Source organism: Malaya genurostris, chromosome 2 (genome assembly GCF_030247185.1).
Source record: "Malaya genurostris strain Urasoe2022 chromosome 2, Malgen_1.1, whole genome shotgun sequence".
Taxonomy (NCBI): Eukaryota; Metazoa; Arthropoda; class Insecta; order Diptera; family Culicidae; genus Malaya; species Malaya genurostris.
Genome location: NC_080571.1, coordinates 47309560 through 47326585, shown reverse-complemented (window position 1 = coordinate 47326585; position 17026 = coordinate 47309560). Strand labels below are relative to the sequence as shown.

At 35.8% G+C, this 17026-nt stretch overlaps 1 protein-coding gene across 1 annotated transcript; it reads right to left on the bottom strand.

Moving 5' to 3' along the window:
- Positions 1-4899: 4899 nt before the first annotated feature.
- Positions 4900-16779, bottom strand: LOC131430100 (leukocyte elastase inhibitor-like). Its single transcript, XM_058594783.1, has 4 exons — positions 16515-16779; positions 5831-6589; positions 5328-5764; positions 4900-5261 (listed from the first exon to the last, which is right to left on the bottom strand). Exons 1-4 carry the CDS (start codon positions 16537-16539, stop codon positions 4965-4967), a joined length of 1518 nt encoding a protein of 505 aa, XP_058450766.1. The 5' UTR covers positions 16540-16779; the 3' UTR covers positions 4900-4964.
- Between the last annotated feature and the right edge of the window lie 247 nt (positions 16780-17026).

Sequence of the window (17026 nt, the reverse complement as noted above, 5' to 3'; positions counted from 1 at the left end):
CTCTTTATAAAAATTTTTATAACATCATCACGAAATTCCTCAACGTTCTCCATCTGATAATGATTATTTTATAACGAAGGGCTGTTTAACTTCATTACTACATTCGTACTGTAAAATAACTTTTATATATCATTTATTTTACCCCGGCTTCAACAATTTTTGTCGTTCACCGGAGAGAAAAACCTATAGAATAGCGATTCAGTAAACACAAATGTTGTTGTAAACTTATTTCAATCACCTGTAGTCGACAGTTTTCTCAATTTACTTAATAAAATGCACATTGATTGTATGAGATGAGATCAATGTTAAGAATACTTATTCCCCCTCCTTCTTGTGAATATTTCTGTGAACCTCACTTAGTTGCTATAAATACTCGTAAAGAAGTACTAATTTATCGTAAAACTCGATAAATTTTCCCTTACACTTTCCATATTCGGGGCACTTGCTACACTCCATCACCCTCAAAATAACCTTATAATCTATTTTGATTTAACTTCCTTTTTGTCAGTGAACTTACTACAGATCTTCTCCATGATTACCCTGAGTAGTGAAGAAAGTATATGTGCTTTTCAAAAAATATCGATTCCCACCTTTGGCACATGTGCCAAACTTGGTGGCGATTCATTTAGTTGTTTCGTAGTTATGCTGAGATTTAAATACACTCGCGTTCATAGGCAGACAAAGATTATTTTCCCCTAGTTCTTTGAATTTCTCGGCAAAATGGAACCATATGTTTTGAAATCATTTAAAGAAAATTGCGTTGAATTCAAATAAACAACAGCAATACTACCTACTACGACCTTGAAATTCTTGTCACTCTCTTGTTTTACATAAAATGGCAGATGAAAATTTGTTTTCAAAAACCCCTTCTTCTACTCTAAATGTCGATTCTCTTCAAATTATATAAATTTCGTTATTGCCCCCCTCCCCCATGTTAAGGACACTTGCTACATACTGTTCCCCTGAAAATGATCATCTCTGAAGAGCAAGAAGTATCTGTGCCAAGTTTAGTAGCAATCCATTCAGTACTTTCAGAGTTATACCATTACAAACATTACACCACCCTTTTTAGAGGCACTTGCTACATCCACCCCCCATATAATCATATCTAATAAATGCAAAATGTTTCTAAGGTCTTAAAAAATATCGATTTTCGTCAAGTTATATGAATTTTTTCATAACTCCTTTTTGCTACGCTTCCCCCCCCCCCCCCTCATTGACTAAAAATTGACGAAAATGACAATAAATTACTGTCACTCTCAGCTTCGCTTGCAAACTATGAGAACGAAATCCATGTCCAGTCAATGACATAAGCGGGAGAGTAGTTTCAAAGTTGTGTTTTTTCTTTCATTTGCCCTTTCAGTCATTTGCTGTTTTCAGTGAAAATCCCATAGTATGCAGTGTCGATATTCAACCGAAGCTGTGGGAATTGAAAATGACAGAAAAAGGTTTCACAATTACTTTTACCTGTTGGTGCTCGAATTTCTAGTAGCTTTGGTTTCCAAAGAAGTTCTGGGATGTAATTACTTCGATTTGCCATAATTTAGTCACTTTTTATAGCCAAGCGTCACAGTTTTTCAACAAATCGATGAACGAATGAGAATTGAAATTCTGCTGATGCTCCCTGAAGACGTTAGTTTGGTTTCGTCTTGTCATAGAGGAAAGAGAGACGTTGGCAATTATACTCTCTCATTTTTTAGATGAGAATCGAAAATGCCTCGTCTCTCTTCGTTTGTTCTGGGGTCGGTCATTTACGAATGAGACAGTAAAATATTGAAAATGAGACTGTTGGAATGATTTCTTTCATTGAGAATGCGTGACAATTTTAAGCTCTGCTTATGATCATCTCTGAAGAGCAAGAAGTACATGTGCCAAGTTTGATAGCAATCCGTTAAGTAGTCCGAAACCCCCCTCCCCCCCGTACAGCCATATCTAAGGTATGCAAAATGTTTCTATGGTCTTCAAAACGTATCGATTCTTGTCAAGTTATATGAATTTTTTCACGACCCCCCTTGATTATGACACTTGCTATGCTCCCTCCCCTATATAAATACTCCTTAAACCATCTCTGAAAAGCTAGAAGTACCTGTGCCAGGTTTGATGGTAATCCGGTCAGAAGTTCCGAAGTTATGGCGTTACAAACATACAAACTTACATCCATTTATATACATATATATATATATATATATATATATATATATATATATATATATATATATATATATATATATATATATATATATATATATATATATATTTATATACATATATATATATATATATATATATATATATATATATATATATATATATATATATATATATACGAAGAGAGACGAGGCATTTTCGATTCTCATCTAAAAAATGAGAGAGTATAATTGCCAACGTCACTCTTTCCTCTATGACAAGACGAAACCAAACTAACGTCTTCAGGGAGCATCAGCAGAATTTCAATTCTCATTCGTTCATCGATTTGTTGAAAAACTGTGACGCTTGGCTATAAAAAGTGACTAAATTATGGCAAATCGAAGTAATTACATCCCAGAACTTCTTTGGAAACCAAAGCTACTAGAAATTCGAGCACCAACAGGTAAAAGTAATTGTGAAACCTTTTTCTGTCATTTTCAATTCCCACAGCTTCGGTTGAATATCGACACTGCATACTATGGGATTTTCACTGAAAACAGCAAATGACTGAAAGGGCAAATGAAAGAAAAAACACAACTTTGAAACTACTCTCCCGCTTATGTCATTGACTGGACATGGATTTCGTTCTCATAGTTTGCAAGCGAAGCTGAGAGTGACAGTAATTTATTGTCATTTTCGTCAATTTTTAGTCAATGAGGGGGGGGGGGGGGGGGGGAAGCGTAGCAAAAAGGAGTTATGAAAAAATTCATATAACTTGACGAAAATCGATATTTTTTAAGACCTTAGAAACATTTTGCATTTATTAGATATGATTATATGGGGGGTGGATGTAGCAAGTGCCTCTAAAAAGGGTGGTGTAATGTTTGTAATGGTATAACTCTGAAAGTACTGAATGGATTGCTACTAAACTTGGCACAGATACTTCTTGCTCTTCAGAGATGATCATTTTCAGGGGAACAGTATGTAGCAAGTGTCCTTAACATGGGGGAGGGGGGCAATAACGAAATTTATATAATTTGAAGAGAATCGACATTTAGAGTAGAAGAAGGGGTTTTTGAAAACAAATTTTCATCTGCCATTTTATGTAAAACAAGAGAGTGACAAGAATTTCAAGGTCGTAGTAGGTAGTATTGCTGTTGTTTATTTGAATTCAACGCAATTTTCTTTAAATGATTTCAAAACATATGGTTCCATTTTGCCGAGAAATTCAAAGAACTAGGGGAAAATAATCTTTGTCTGCCTATGAACGCGAGTGTATTTAAATCTCAGCATAACTACGAAACAACTAAATGAATCGCCACCAAGTTTGGCACATGTGCCAAAGGTGGGAATCGATATTTTTTGAAAAGCACATATACTTTCTTCACTACTCAGGGTAATCATGGAGAAGATCTGTAGTAAGTTCACTGACAAAAAGGAAGTTAAATCAAAATAGATTATAAGGTTATTTTGAGGGTGATGGAGTGTAGCAAGTGCCCCGAATATGGAAAGTGTAAGGGAAAATTTATCGAGTTTTACGATAAATTAGTACTTCTTTACGAGTATTTATAGCAACTAAGTGAGGTTCACAGAAATATTCACAAGAAGGAGGGGGAATAAGTATTCTTAACATTGATCTCATCTCATACAATCAATGTGCATTTTATTAAGTAAATTGAGAAAACTGTCGACTAAATGTGATTGAAATAAGTTTACAACAACATTTGTGTTAACTGAATCGCTATTCTATAGGTTTTTCTCTCCGGTGAACGACCAAAATTGTTGAAGCCGGGGTAAAATAAATGATATATAAAAGTTATTTTACAGTACGAATGTAGTTATGAAGTTAAACAGCCCTAATCATTATCAGATGGAGAACGTTGAGGAATTTCGTGATGATGTTATGAAAATTTTTATAAAGAGGGGAGAGTAGCAAGTGTTTATAACCATGTAAGCCAAAGGTATTGTAGATCGAATGTGACAAGGAAGTACGGATGTACGTTACAAGTACATATACATAATAATTCAAGTACGTTACAAGCACATATACATATGAAACTCGTAGGTTACTAAGAAGGTATTTATAGAGAGAAAGGTGTCTTAAATGTTTTAACAAAAGGATTCAAATATAGAACTGACCCAATTTGTCTAGAATACCCTGAAAATTATGATTATTGTGAGATCTGAGATGGTACACTGATCATTGAACATGAACGGAGGATTGTTCAATCGGGTTGCCGTCTAAGTTATGTTTCACTACAATCAGAGTATTTCACTAAGCAGGACAACTTTGAGAATTCTTTTCGGCCTCCCCTTCACGAAACAATTCCGAGCAACGCCGGGTAATTCAGCTAGTATCTGAAACAACTTGCAAATCATCTAGCCTTCGACGGCAGAGTACTCGGAAGAAATAGCGTAGTAATGCCAGCTGAGGACTTAGATCTTAGATCCTAAAGTGGTGTTTCTTTGAAAACAAATCTTGACGTAATCACAGACGCAGTGATTTTCAATCATTCGTCAAAAATACCAAAAACGAAGGCTAGTTTAAGAAGTTTTATGGCGAGTCGTAGATACGTTCAAGAAATCTCTGAGCAAAAACTGATTGTTTGAGAGGATGATGGAAACATACATTCTACTATGGGTCGAAACTTGGCGAATCGGTTTGGGTTTAACAGACTTATGTGACTGAAGATGAACGGTCATTAATCGAGTTACTATGTTTGATACAGCATATAACTTCAAAGGTTTCGGACAACTTTTAGCGACGTTAGATTTAGTACAATAAAATATATTTATGAAGTCTTTGTGTACGTGTTATAATGAGTAGGTATCTGGCATTACGTTTCTTTTTTCGGTTTTTGTTTCAGTGGTTGCCGGATTTTCGCCATGAATAGTGGGATCTCTCTAGTCTTATCAACAATCATAACCATGAACGGTTCATCGCAAATAAAATCCATATCGCTGTACGAGTTCAAGCTGAGGGGAATGATAGTGATTTTCGTGACCGCCGACGCTGTGGTTCCTTTCTCATCTACGCTAAGGAAGGCTTCCTGCTTCACATCCGCCACTTTGGTAGGGGTTGTCGAAAGCTCGGACAGAGAACTATCGTCTTCGAAAATTCGTTTGATGCCGAGCTGAAAATATAAAGATAAAATTTATAGTCTCCTCTGGTGCTAATTCAAACGAATGTCAAATCTAACCTTTTTCAGTGGCTCAACCAGCGAGATAGAGTCTCTAATCGTAAACTTCGGCACCTGCATGTTAATCATAATTGGGTTGTAATCTTGTCGAATAGTGCTAAAAATGTCCTGAAGATGACGGCCAGTCACTTGCTTCAACGATTCATCCAGTTGATGGCGCGCCTTCGGTAACAGTAGAATCATTGACAGCTCGTCTCCGTCATACGGCAGTTCGACCCAGCGTAGCCCCCAGTAAGGATCCGAGTACTGACCGAACTGGATTTCGCCGAATCGCAGACGGTTTGATTGTGACATCATATGTACCGGCATTTTCTGTCCTCTCTGGACTTCGAAAGATCCACGTCTGTTGGTATCCGACTCGTTGAATTTATACTTCCAAGTGCCCTTGAAGTAGATTGCGTTCAATAGCATCAGAGCAGTGTCCGGATTAAGGTTACCTAGAAGAAGAAGAAGAAACAGAATCGATTATTTGAGCTATTTGTTTCTATTGATGAAATAATTACTTTCCGTCACAGCCTCCGGAATGTTTCCCCGCGTCATCTGACCGACCCAAGCGTTAACCTCCTGTGCGGCTTGTTTCGAATTGGAAAAATCCAAATCTCTCATCCTAATTCTATTTTCTTTGCGAGCTAGATTGAATTTTTCTGTTAAATTCACGTCCACTGATTTGAAGACCATGGATGCCATGTCCAGTTTATTGGCATCCGATGCCTTGTTGGCAGCCAGCAACAGCGCATCGACGAGGGAGTTAACCTCTCGACTGTTCAACTGTAAAGCTTTGATCATTTCGATCCGTGCCGGTTCCGAACATCCGTCCGTCAACTGAGCAAGAAGAACCTGCGGAGACAAGGGACTTACGACGAAATTTTCCGTCGGATTCTTCGGATCTGCTGTGCGGAACAAGTCCAACGCGAATTGCATTGCCTTGCCGGCTGGATTATTCGACGTTTCCCAGTCGGCTTCGTAGTGGCACTTCTGGTTGGCTCCGAGATAATAGTGCGGCTGATCGGTGCATAGTTTGACGTTGGGATTGGCTTTCAGAAGTTTACCGAGCTGTTGCTCGCAATTCGCTCGTTCGTACTGCACCTGGTTGCACAGACATTCCCAGGGGTCGGGCTGAACGTTCGACGCATCCATGCCCGCATTTCGACAGTCCCGTTCATCGATGAATTCGTTAGTTTGCACTGGAGCTGGGGTGACCCGCTGGGCACTGTTCGGTCTACGGATTCGATTTGATTGGGCAAGAACTAGGGACAGGTAAGCTGAAACGAGATGGACGGAATTGGGATTAGTATCAGACATTGATGTATGGCACGAAAGCAGACTATCGCTCTCGTACACGAAAAAATATATTTGTTTGTTAGATTTAAAAAATAATATGTACTGAGAATTTAGAGTTTTATAAGAAAAGTAAAAATCAATTGCATTAAATGTTAAAAATTTTCATAAACAGTCTCATGATTTTCTTAATTGTTATCAATGCATGGTATAATTATAATAACTTTGTATATTTCACCAATAGCCTGTAATGCGAAAATATCATAATCTTGTCTTATGATTTAATCATTGACATAGTGCGAACGAGAAAAAGATCCGAACTTTTCGGTTAATTCAAGACAGTTGATAATAAAAAATGAATTATCTTCGCATTTTTTTTATATTAGTCTTGAAACTAACTGTTAAAAATACCTTTCGAGAGGATTTGCATCGAAAATGAAACTTAATCTTAAATACCATAGTCAAGTCGTCAACATCACAAATGACTCATTTTGAATATGGATTGGTTTACTGAAAATCGTACAGATCTAGTACTGTGAGAAAAATTGAAACATTGCACAGTGGGGAAAAAACGGTCAAAAACACGCCTTTGCTCAATAATTTCATGAAAACCTAAACTAATATTTTCAAAGTTAGTATTTCTTATGCAAATTTTTCTGTAGAATCGATTTATGATAGTTAGAAGATCCGCAAAATTCACTGCCATGCCCGTTTTGATCCAATTCCTCTTTTTTCTAACTTTACTTTGAAAACTAACTGTGAAACTCTTGGAAAAATTGAACTAGATAAATGGATTGTTTTTAATAAGATTGACCGCAAATAACTGTACTCTGTTTTACCCCCAGTCAACTTCTTCCATGAGTTTACAGAAAAAAAAGTTCTACTGATCGGTGTTTGGACCAATTTTGGTTAAACAAGACAGCTCTATGTTTCGCATATAACCTCAAAAAATAATTAACAGATAGTCTCCATGATCGCATACTTCGTGCTACATCGTTTTACCCCAATTTTCCACAAATATAATTTTATGTTGAATTCAGATTTACAATCCCGAAGCAGATCCAATATGACCAACCAATATTGGTTAATATTACGAAGAAAACTTCAGTGATCCAAGTACACATAATGGGAATGACAGTACTAGAATGTTTAACCAATTTTACCCCAATTTATATAAAAGTCGTATTTCTGGTTAAACTTTCTTTGGCATACCGAAAGAAGGCTGATTGCGGTTGATGAAAATCGATTGCTATTACGAAGAAAGACCTGAAAATAAGATCACAAATGCATTCAATGACCGCACGAATCTTGTTATTGCGTTTTACCTCATTTTTTTTTATTGAGCCTCCATTTTTTTAATTGAGTCATTTGATCTACAATTCCGAAGCAGATCCAATACGAACTATCAATATTGGACAATATTACGTAAAAAACTTCAGCGATCGCAATACATTTTTTGGTTTATAACTGTCATTGAAGGTTTTATAACAAATTCGAGGTAAAATTTTCCTGAATTCTGAAAGGAGTCTGGTCGAATCGATTATTGATAAAATAGTTTGGTTATATTATTATAGGATGACACGCAAAATCGTGAAGCGTTCCACTTTTTTTTTCAATATCAAGGGGAACGTGCCATTTGAGCCAATTTGTTCTGATATATTATCTAACGTTTTGTTGAAAATACGCAGTGGCTTAAGCAGCCCTTTGAACATTTTCGCAGTAACATGATCAAAGTACCTTGATTTGAAAAATTATTAGAAAAAAATAAAATGAAAAAAATTTTGTGTTCGAAGGACACTAACAAACATGTTTTCATTCCTTCGTTTTTTTTTTTGCACAGATAATTATTTTTCTATTTTCTCATCACAACTCATCAGTATCGTTAGTGTCTTCTGCTGACAGTGATTCGTCTACGACAGATTAATAAAAAAAAGTTGAACTGTTCTTCATACCAGAATTACGACTTATGAAATAAATTTGGGTAAAACGCGATAACAATATTCGTGCAGCCATTGAATTCATTTGTAATCTTATTTCTAGATCTTTCTTCGTAATATCAATCGATTTTCATCAATCGCAATCAGTCTGCTTTCGGTATGAAAGCAAAAGAAAGTTTAATCAGATATACGACTTTTGACATAAATTGGGGTAAAACGGGTTAAACAGGCTAGTACTGTCATTCCCATAGTGTTTTATTGGATCACAGATGTTTTGCACGTAATACGAACCAATATTGATAGATCGTATTGGATCTGCTTTTGGATTGTCGATCATATTTCAACTGAATATTATAACTAGAAATGAAATGGGGTAAAACGGTACAAAGAGTTTTCTGCTGTCATTGAAACTATATGCAATCGATTTATTAGACTTTTTCACATCAGAAACACTCTATTCGCTCTTCTGCAAGTACTTCGGTTTTATGTTATATAGTTAAGCTTGAATACAATACAGGACAAAAAGTGATCTTGGGGTAAAATGACCATGATAGCGTTTCGTTCGGTCCTTCTAAATACATGGAATCAAATTTACTGAACACTATTTATGTGGTCGATCTCAAAAGACTGTTTTGAAAGATGTAGTGTCTAGTTCCCTCGGTAATTCACTTGGTGTGCCTCAGGGAAATGTGTTAAGTCCTATTCTATTTATTATGTATATTAATGATATGAAACGAGTCTTACGTTTTTGTGATATAAATTTGTTTGCTGATGATACTGTTCAGTTCATTACGGCTAAAGATTTCAATGAAGCTGTTGCACATTTAAACGAGGAACTAAGTTCGCTGGTTCGATGGTGAAAGTTTAAGCAACTGAAACTAAACGTCGCGAAAACAAAATATATGGTTATTTCTTCTGTTAGCACCGGTCATGACGCCAATGTGGAAATTGATGGTGAAACTATCGATCGCGTTAGAGAAAAGAAGTATCTTGGAGTCATAATTGATGAAAAGATAACATTATAATCTCATATTAATAACGTCATCAAGAAGGTTGCCAAAATGTACGGTATATTGTGTCGTTTAAGAAATGACCTATCGATCCATAGTAAGATTCTTTTGTATAAAACAGACATTTCACCACACATTGACTTTTGCCCATCCACTCTGTTTCTTGCTAATAATACACAAATCTTGAGATTACAGCGACTGCAAAATAAAATCATGCGATTAATTCTAAAATGTAGTAAATATACCTCCTCAGATTTTCTACTGAACGCATTACAATGGCTTTCAGTGAAACAGAAAATTTACTACTTAACGATGGTATTTATTTTCAAAATCTTAAATGGAATGCTGTCTCGATATTTGAGTGATCAAATTGAAAGAGGAACTGATTTGCATAGCTACAATACTAGAAACGCATCTGATGCAAGAACACCAAGCTTTCTGTTAGCCAGATCGCAAAACTCATTATTGTACAAAGGAATAAGTTTTTTTCAATTCGATGCCAAGAGAAATCAAACGCGCGACGACATTGGTGAAGTTCAAAAAGTTATGTATTTCACACATAAAGTCCGCTCTGTAAGCAAATATTTAGTTAGTTAGTTGAAATTTTTTATTTTTTTACGTAATACGAAGATTGTAATTTCTTTTTGTTTATATATATATATATATATATATATATATATATATATATATATATATATATATATATATATATATATATATATATATATATATATATATATATATATTATTGTGAGACGTATTAAGTTACTGTGATCGGTATGATGATGTTGGATTTTTAGTTTGTTTGAGAGTTAAAAATAATGACCAGTCTACAAGCGTTTGAGCCTCGCGCGCGAAGCAGGTAGTGACTATTTGGAAAGTGAACAGGACAGGCCGAATAGTTTGCTCTTGACCTTGATCGCAAGGTTTGATTGTTAATTTAAGGAATAGATTCGGGAAACTATTTGGGATCGACAGTTGTTGATGGAACCATCATCATCATTATCATCAAATTGTTTATATAATTTGAAATTTCGAAGGACTTGGATGGAGTAAAATGGTGTCGTGACCTTTGATTTAGCCTCTCAGATGCCAATCCAATTGAGAACGTTTAGGCTCAAATGAAGGTGAATCTTGGGCAAAACCGACCACGCAATTTGAAACAGCTTGTTCGCAGAATTCACAAATTTGGAGGTCGTTTTCAGAAGGATACCCGCAAAATCTCGCTCAAAGTATGCCTCAAAGGTCTCAAGCCATTATTAACGCTGTAGGGGATTGGACTTGCTATTAACGTGTTTGCATGCAAGTTTTTGATCTAATAAAATAATATTCAAAAGTATTTTCATGTTGAGTCTTTTCTTTTCTCACTACAGTGACCACGATCGTATGCAACAGACTGTAGTAATACACTCAGACAAAATGAGTGGTGAAAATCATAAGGCAAATCTTTAAACGATAAACGGTATAAGGCAAATCTTAAGATGAATCAAAAGATTTTTATGAAAAATATACCTCTATTATAATGTACATGACTCTGTAAAATACATCTCATCTATCACTAAGGAGTGTATCGTAAATAAGCTATCCACATACATTTGTGTTGTACGCATGCATTTGTGATGGTTTTTTATGCTTAGATCGCAGCATGCTGTGCGTTTGGATGTCAGTTTTCGTTTGTTCACTCGTTTGTGCTGTTGGAATTCTACGTTTTCAAAATGTCGCGTGAGAAGGGTATTACTATGCGAAAATTGGCGAAGCGATACGGAATTCATCATGTCAGTGTTAAAACCATCATTAATAAGTTTGGGGAACACTATTCTTTGGAAGAACTACCAGGAAGAGGTAGAAAACCCGGTGCTTCCAACCCGAAACTAGACCAGAAAGTGGTATCTCTAATCATGAAGAACAAACCAATGTCATTACGTGATTTGGCCAAAAAAGCAGGAATGAGTGTTGGAATGATCCAGCGTATCAAGAGGCGAAATCACCTGAAGACCTACAAGAAGCAGGAAATCTCGCAACAAACTGTAGAACAGAAGAAGCGAGCAGCAACAAGGGCCCGGAAATTGCATTCGCGTCTTTTGCAGTGTCCGGATGCATTCGTTTTGATGGACGACGAGACTTATGTAAAGGAGGACTCAAAAACCCTTCTAGGTCCACAATACTTTACTGTCGTCGTTTGGTTGGATGTGAACGATGCGGACAGGTCGATTCATGTGGAGAAATTCGGTCAAAAGGTACTGGTATGGCAAGCAATATGTTCCTGTGGTTTGAAGTCAACCATTTTCTACACTACCGGAACTATAAATGCAGAAATCTATCGATCTGAGTGTGTCCAGAAGAGATTGCTGCATTTATATAAGAAGCATAGTACACCTCCACTGTTTTGGCCGGATTTTAGTGTCGGCTCACTATGCCAAACCCACTCTCAATTGACTTGCGGAAAAGGGTATAAATTTCGATGAGAAAAATATCAATCCACCAAATTGCCTTCAGCTTCGACCCATCGAACGTTACTGGGCAATCGTGAAGAGGGTCTTCAAGAAGACTGGTAAGGCAGCTGGGAACATGCAGGAGTTCAAAAAAATTTGGGCTCAAGCGCCCAAAAAATGCAATACAACACTTGTCCGGAACTTGATGAAGAGCATTCGATCAAAAGTTCGAAAATTCGTGAAGAAATAACTTAAATTTCATCCCGTTTTCATTAGGCTCAAGTTCAACCTCATATAATAAAGGATAAATTTTTAATTTGAATAAAATATCGTTATTTATCATAATTTGAAGGAAAAATTTGTGGATAGCATATTTTTGATACACGCCTTATTACAGTGATAAGCGCACAAAGCTTATCAATTCATTCGAGATTTGCACTAAACTAATGAATTGTACCTTCGATTTGCTGAGATACAATCCAAATAGTTCTTTAAATAACATTTAGAACCAATTAGAGCGGCTGCTTTTGAGTAATGTTCCTCATCGTTGTCCACTTTTCGTTTTCTTTTCCTCCAATCGAAACGACTAGAAGCTGGATGACTCTTGCTTGAAACGAAACTCACACAGCGAATGTCCTACAGCAGATATGCTCACAGAAGAACAAGTTTTTGTTTTTCTGCGTTTAGGAACGGAGCCTCATATTCGTCATTGACTGAAGAACCAGTTGTATAATGCCGGATGTAGTTCCATTGTCTTGACGTAGATGGCAGTCTGCGCTCTCGATGTGTTTTCGTTTATATATTATTATAGACTGAAGCTAGTAAACGTGTAGCAGATTCGGTTGATTTTGGTGTTTCGTGTTTGGACCTATTTCTTCACTATTTGAACAGTTTTTTTCGTAATAAACGTGGTATTACTTACATCTTTTTCCATTCGTTTCATAAAAGAATTAGAGAAAATACTCAACCAGAGAGAAAGTTATTAACAAATTTGGAGTAATTTCATTACACTTTCGTGTTGTGAAATTTTGAAAATGCACCCAGATGAGTATAGTAAAGAAGAAGGTAGTCCTACGTCAATATTTTCTGAGTGTAATACAAATTAAAATTTAAAATGGTGCCCTCGAACTTCGAAAACAAGAACCGTATAAAAACATTTGTTCCGGAAAACATGGCATTTCTTTAAATTCAGTTTTTGCAGTTTAAGTTTTTTAGATTGAAATCTGGTACTGAAAATGTTTTCAAGCGACTTTCGAACTCCGACGACTGCAAAAGATCTGAAACATGTTAACGGAGTTTCCGGTTCTAAAGTTTTGCATTCATCGGTCTAAATAATACACTAATGTCGTTTTCGCATGATGCCAAACCTAACTCAGTTTCCACCCTAGCTGCTGTCAAACCGATTTTTTTTAGCTAGTTTCAACATTGTTAAAATGAAAATCGAGTCAGTTTCGAACCTGGTTTTTATATCAGGTTTGCTCAAATCCCAGTTGCTAAGTGCGAAACCAACAGAGATTCGTGAAAGATGAAACTACCCTGGGCCAGTTTCAGTTTTCTCAAGCGAAAACGACATATACAAACAAAATTAAACACTGAACAAACAAAAGAACGATGAACACAATTTTTCTGTGCTCACAGTAAGGGGCAATTTGAAATCTTGAAGTGAAATGTAGCGAACAATTTTATCCGCTTCAGTTGAACGAACCGTCGCACAAAGCATAACAAGAAAAACCGACAGATAGAAATCAGAACTTTTTCCAGTGATTGAGCGCAGTGGGCTAACCTCACGTTATGTTGGCTTGTAAAAAAGACTAAACGTAATGGATTTTTGAATCCTTCACACTTTGAATATGCTAATTCAATCGTTGTTTTTAGTGATAACTCTCACACTAGAACTATGAATCATGAGTAATTATGAATGAATCACCAGGCCATATTGTTTGTATCATAGGTTATATAAAAGTTATATTTTCAAATATGTTATTCTACATGAACGATAATTCTTGGCTTGTATTCATTTCATTCAGTAGCCTGTCAAGGTTAAAGTTTTAGTTTGGCTATAAAAATTGCTACAATTCAAAATAATACCTATTATATATTATACAGCCAAGCATTATTGCTTCAGCAACATCAATGCATTGAGCTCAACATAATTGGACATTTTTAGCATTATAAATGACAGTTACTTAGAAAATAAACGATTTCTTACAATACCCGTTTTATTGTATTCAACTCGTTTTCATTTCAACACAAAACCTTATGCTGCATAAATTCGCATCATTATTTGATATGTAATTTTTGCTCACGATATAATGCCACTGAACCCACCGTGCATTTCTCACACCACCTCAATACGAAACAGCAGGGCGCAAGCAATAAAAAAAATGCAGAAAAGTTTATGTAAACTTTTTCAAATTTCGGTTGTTTTGGATAAATTTTTATAATTTTGAGTTGCATTTTCAGATTCTTTGTGAAATTCTGCAACAAACACTACACTCAGAAAAATCCTCACTTCAATGCTACGTGAAAATGTATGTGATTTTTATCCATTGAACTTTTCTTGTATTACTTATGTGAAGTATAGATAGCACATAATGAACTCATGAACTCTTAGTCCACATTTGTATCACGTAATATCTACGTCACTTTTTTCGTAGATTCTATAGAATAATTTTGTGAAATTTATACAAAATTCATTAAAATTTTACTGTAAAATTTATATCATCTGAACTTAGATTTTACCAGAATTTTACATAATAGTCACATTATTTTCATGTAACTGTTACTATAATGTTCTATATTGAATCTTAATAATGTATATTGGTACTAAAAACTAATAGATTACATAGTCTGTTGGACATAACATTGCGATAAATTTTGTTTGCACGCAGATATTCTGCAAATTTTACTTTTAAATTCATTTCTGTTGAATCACTGGTGAAAAATATCAGATATACAGAATGCATTGTTCTAAATGTATGATCTGATCATTTCTCCGGAGCAGCTAAACTGAAGCAAACATTGTTCCCTTCAAGGAATGCCTTCAGATGGAACTAGTAGTTCAAGATGCGATTGATGTGCTGGAACACAATCTAGAGGTTTTGCCTTTTGAACTCCGCTATAGAAAAAAACAAAATTGAATTGTGTTTCAGTTCCGTATTTTTGATGCACAGAATTCGCGTAATTCGCCAATTGGTCATGCAAATAAGTTGTTGAGGATTGGGTTCGCAGAGACATTTAGTAAATTCAATTAATGGTACATTTGCTTATACTTCTGCTTGATACTAGTATTAGATGTGAAAGTATAATAAAAATTAGCTAGACTTCATAACTGTCGATAAAATCAATAAGCAATTATTTACCCTAAAATCACTGTGATAACATAAATACCGTAGAAGGGTAAAAAGGGATTTGGCCTATATTGTTTGTTCTAGGTTTTTCAACTGACGTCATATTGCGAGCTCAAAATGAACATGACAAAATGAATTCAAGTAAGTACGTGACACATAAAATATATGTGACAGCAGCAATAATTCTGACATATGGTTCATTTCATATTCAATCATTATCCGATGATCGGTAAGAACATCACGTGACCCCTGATGACAAAGCCATTTTTTTGGAATCTACGTGATTTTTCACATAAGGTTGACGAGTGGATTTTTTTGAGTGTACTTTTCAGTTCTAAAACCATCCCCATGGAACGGAACAGTAACCGTTTATACAGTTAAAAAACCAATTACGGCTCGGCAACTAAGTAGAACCTAATCAGATACTGTTTTCCGTCTGCGTGTTTTAATTCTAACAAATTATTGGTGTAGTTCAGGAGAGTTAATAAAAAGTTCGATCTTTATCTACAGAATAAGACGAATCCGTAACAATTTTCGTTTCCCATTTATAATCACAAATACAAAGAAAGCATTAATGATATATCGACTACCTCACGCATTAACAAAACTGCTAATAAACAAGATTATTTGTTATGACACTTCATATATGAACGCTGCTTAACGTCTGTAATGTCACTGTTCCTTTTTGTTACAGGAATTCTTGTTTGCTTTATCTAGAATGTTTAGTGTTCTGATCGCTTAGGATACCTGCTTAGTCCGCGAAACAAAAAGTTCAAACATCCGAAATAAATGCACATAGCTTGTTGAATAGTATATAAAATCACTTGCATCTCGATTCTATTATTTCCCATTCAGAACGGTTTTGTTCAACTTTATGTTATGAATAATAACCGGTTGGGATTCCCCCGCCGCACCGACTCGAAGTTGTTCCGTGTTTACACACTGATGTAGTTCGGAGCGCTTTAACGCATTTGTATGATCCCAGATTACGAAAGGTCACCGAAATCCACTGTTGATAATCACCGGTAAGTGGTAATGGCAAACAAAGCACGAATTTCTCATTCAGTTTTCAGATCATTTACATACTTAGAAACAATATCGCACGGTTTAGTGCAGTTCAAACAGTTCTAAACTTTCCATGAGTAACTTAACTATGAGTAGATCTAGGAATTCTTCTTACCACACAACACTACGGCGCACTTCATATTCACACGAGAAATCGTTGCTAAACCATCAGTCAGAGTTGAAACGAGATGATCGTTGCCGATAAGAACTAATTTGTGCAATGAGATATTATTTTCAACCCGGGGATCGTGATCGCAACCGAACCGATCAGCTAGAATGTCATCACACGACTGATGCTGCCTGGCTGCGCTTTTGATGATGAGAAACCGACCCTGCTGAGAGACAAGTGGAACTGAACCGGGAAGAGCCACTCTATAGTTGACGTGTGAACGTTTTTACGTTTACTAATGCTACCACGGAGAATTACGTTTGATGTTCTGTGGTTAGATCAATTTCTGACGTGTATTGGTAGCAACAAAAAATAAACAGACTACTTTAGTTAGTAGTGTGCATGGCAATCGGATACGAATCTATGTCTGGGAGTTTCCAGAGTGCACGTTTATTTCGCGACAGCGACGTAAGGATAGCACGGGAAACTTCTCTATAAATTTGTGGAAATGCGTCATG

Coding starts and splice junctions, on each gene's coding strand:
- LOC131430100 (XM_058594783.1), bottom strand. CDS start 16,539: ATGAAGTGCGCCGTAGTGTTGTGTG. Junction 6,590..16,514: donor GTGCGCCGTAGTGTTGTGTG/GTAAGAAGAATT, acceptor ATCTCGTTTCAG/CTTACCTGTCCCTAGTTCTT. Junction 5,765..5,830: donor TCCGGAGGCTGTGACGGAAA/GTAATTATTTCA, acceptor TTCTTCTTCTAG/GTAACCTTAATCCGGACACT.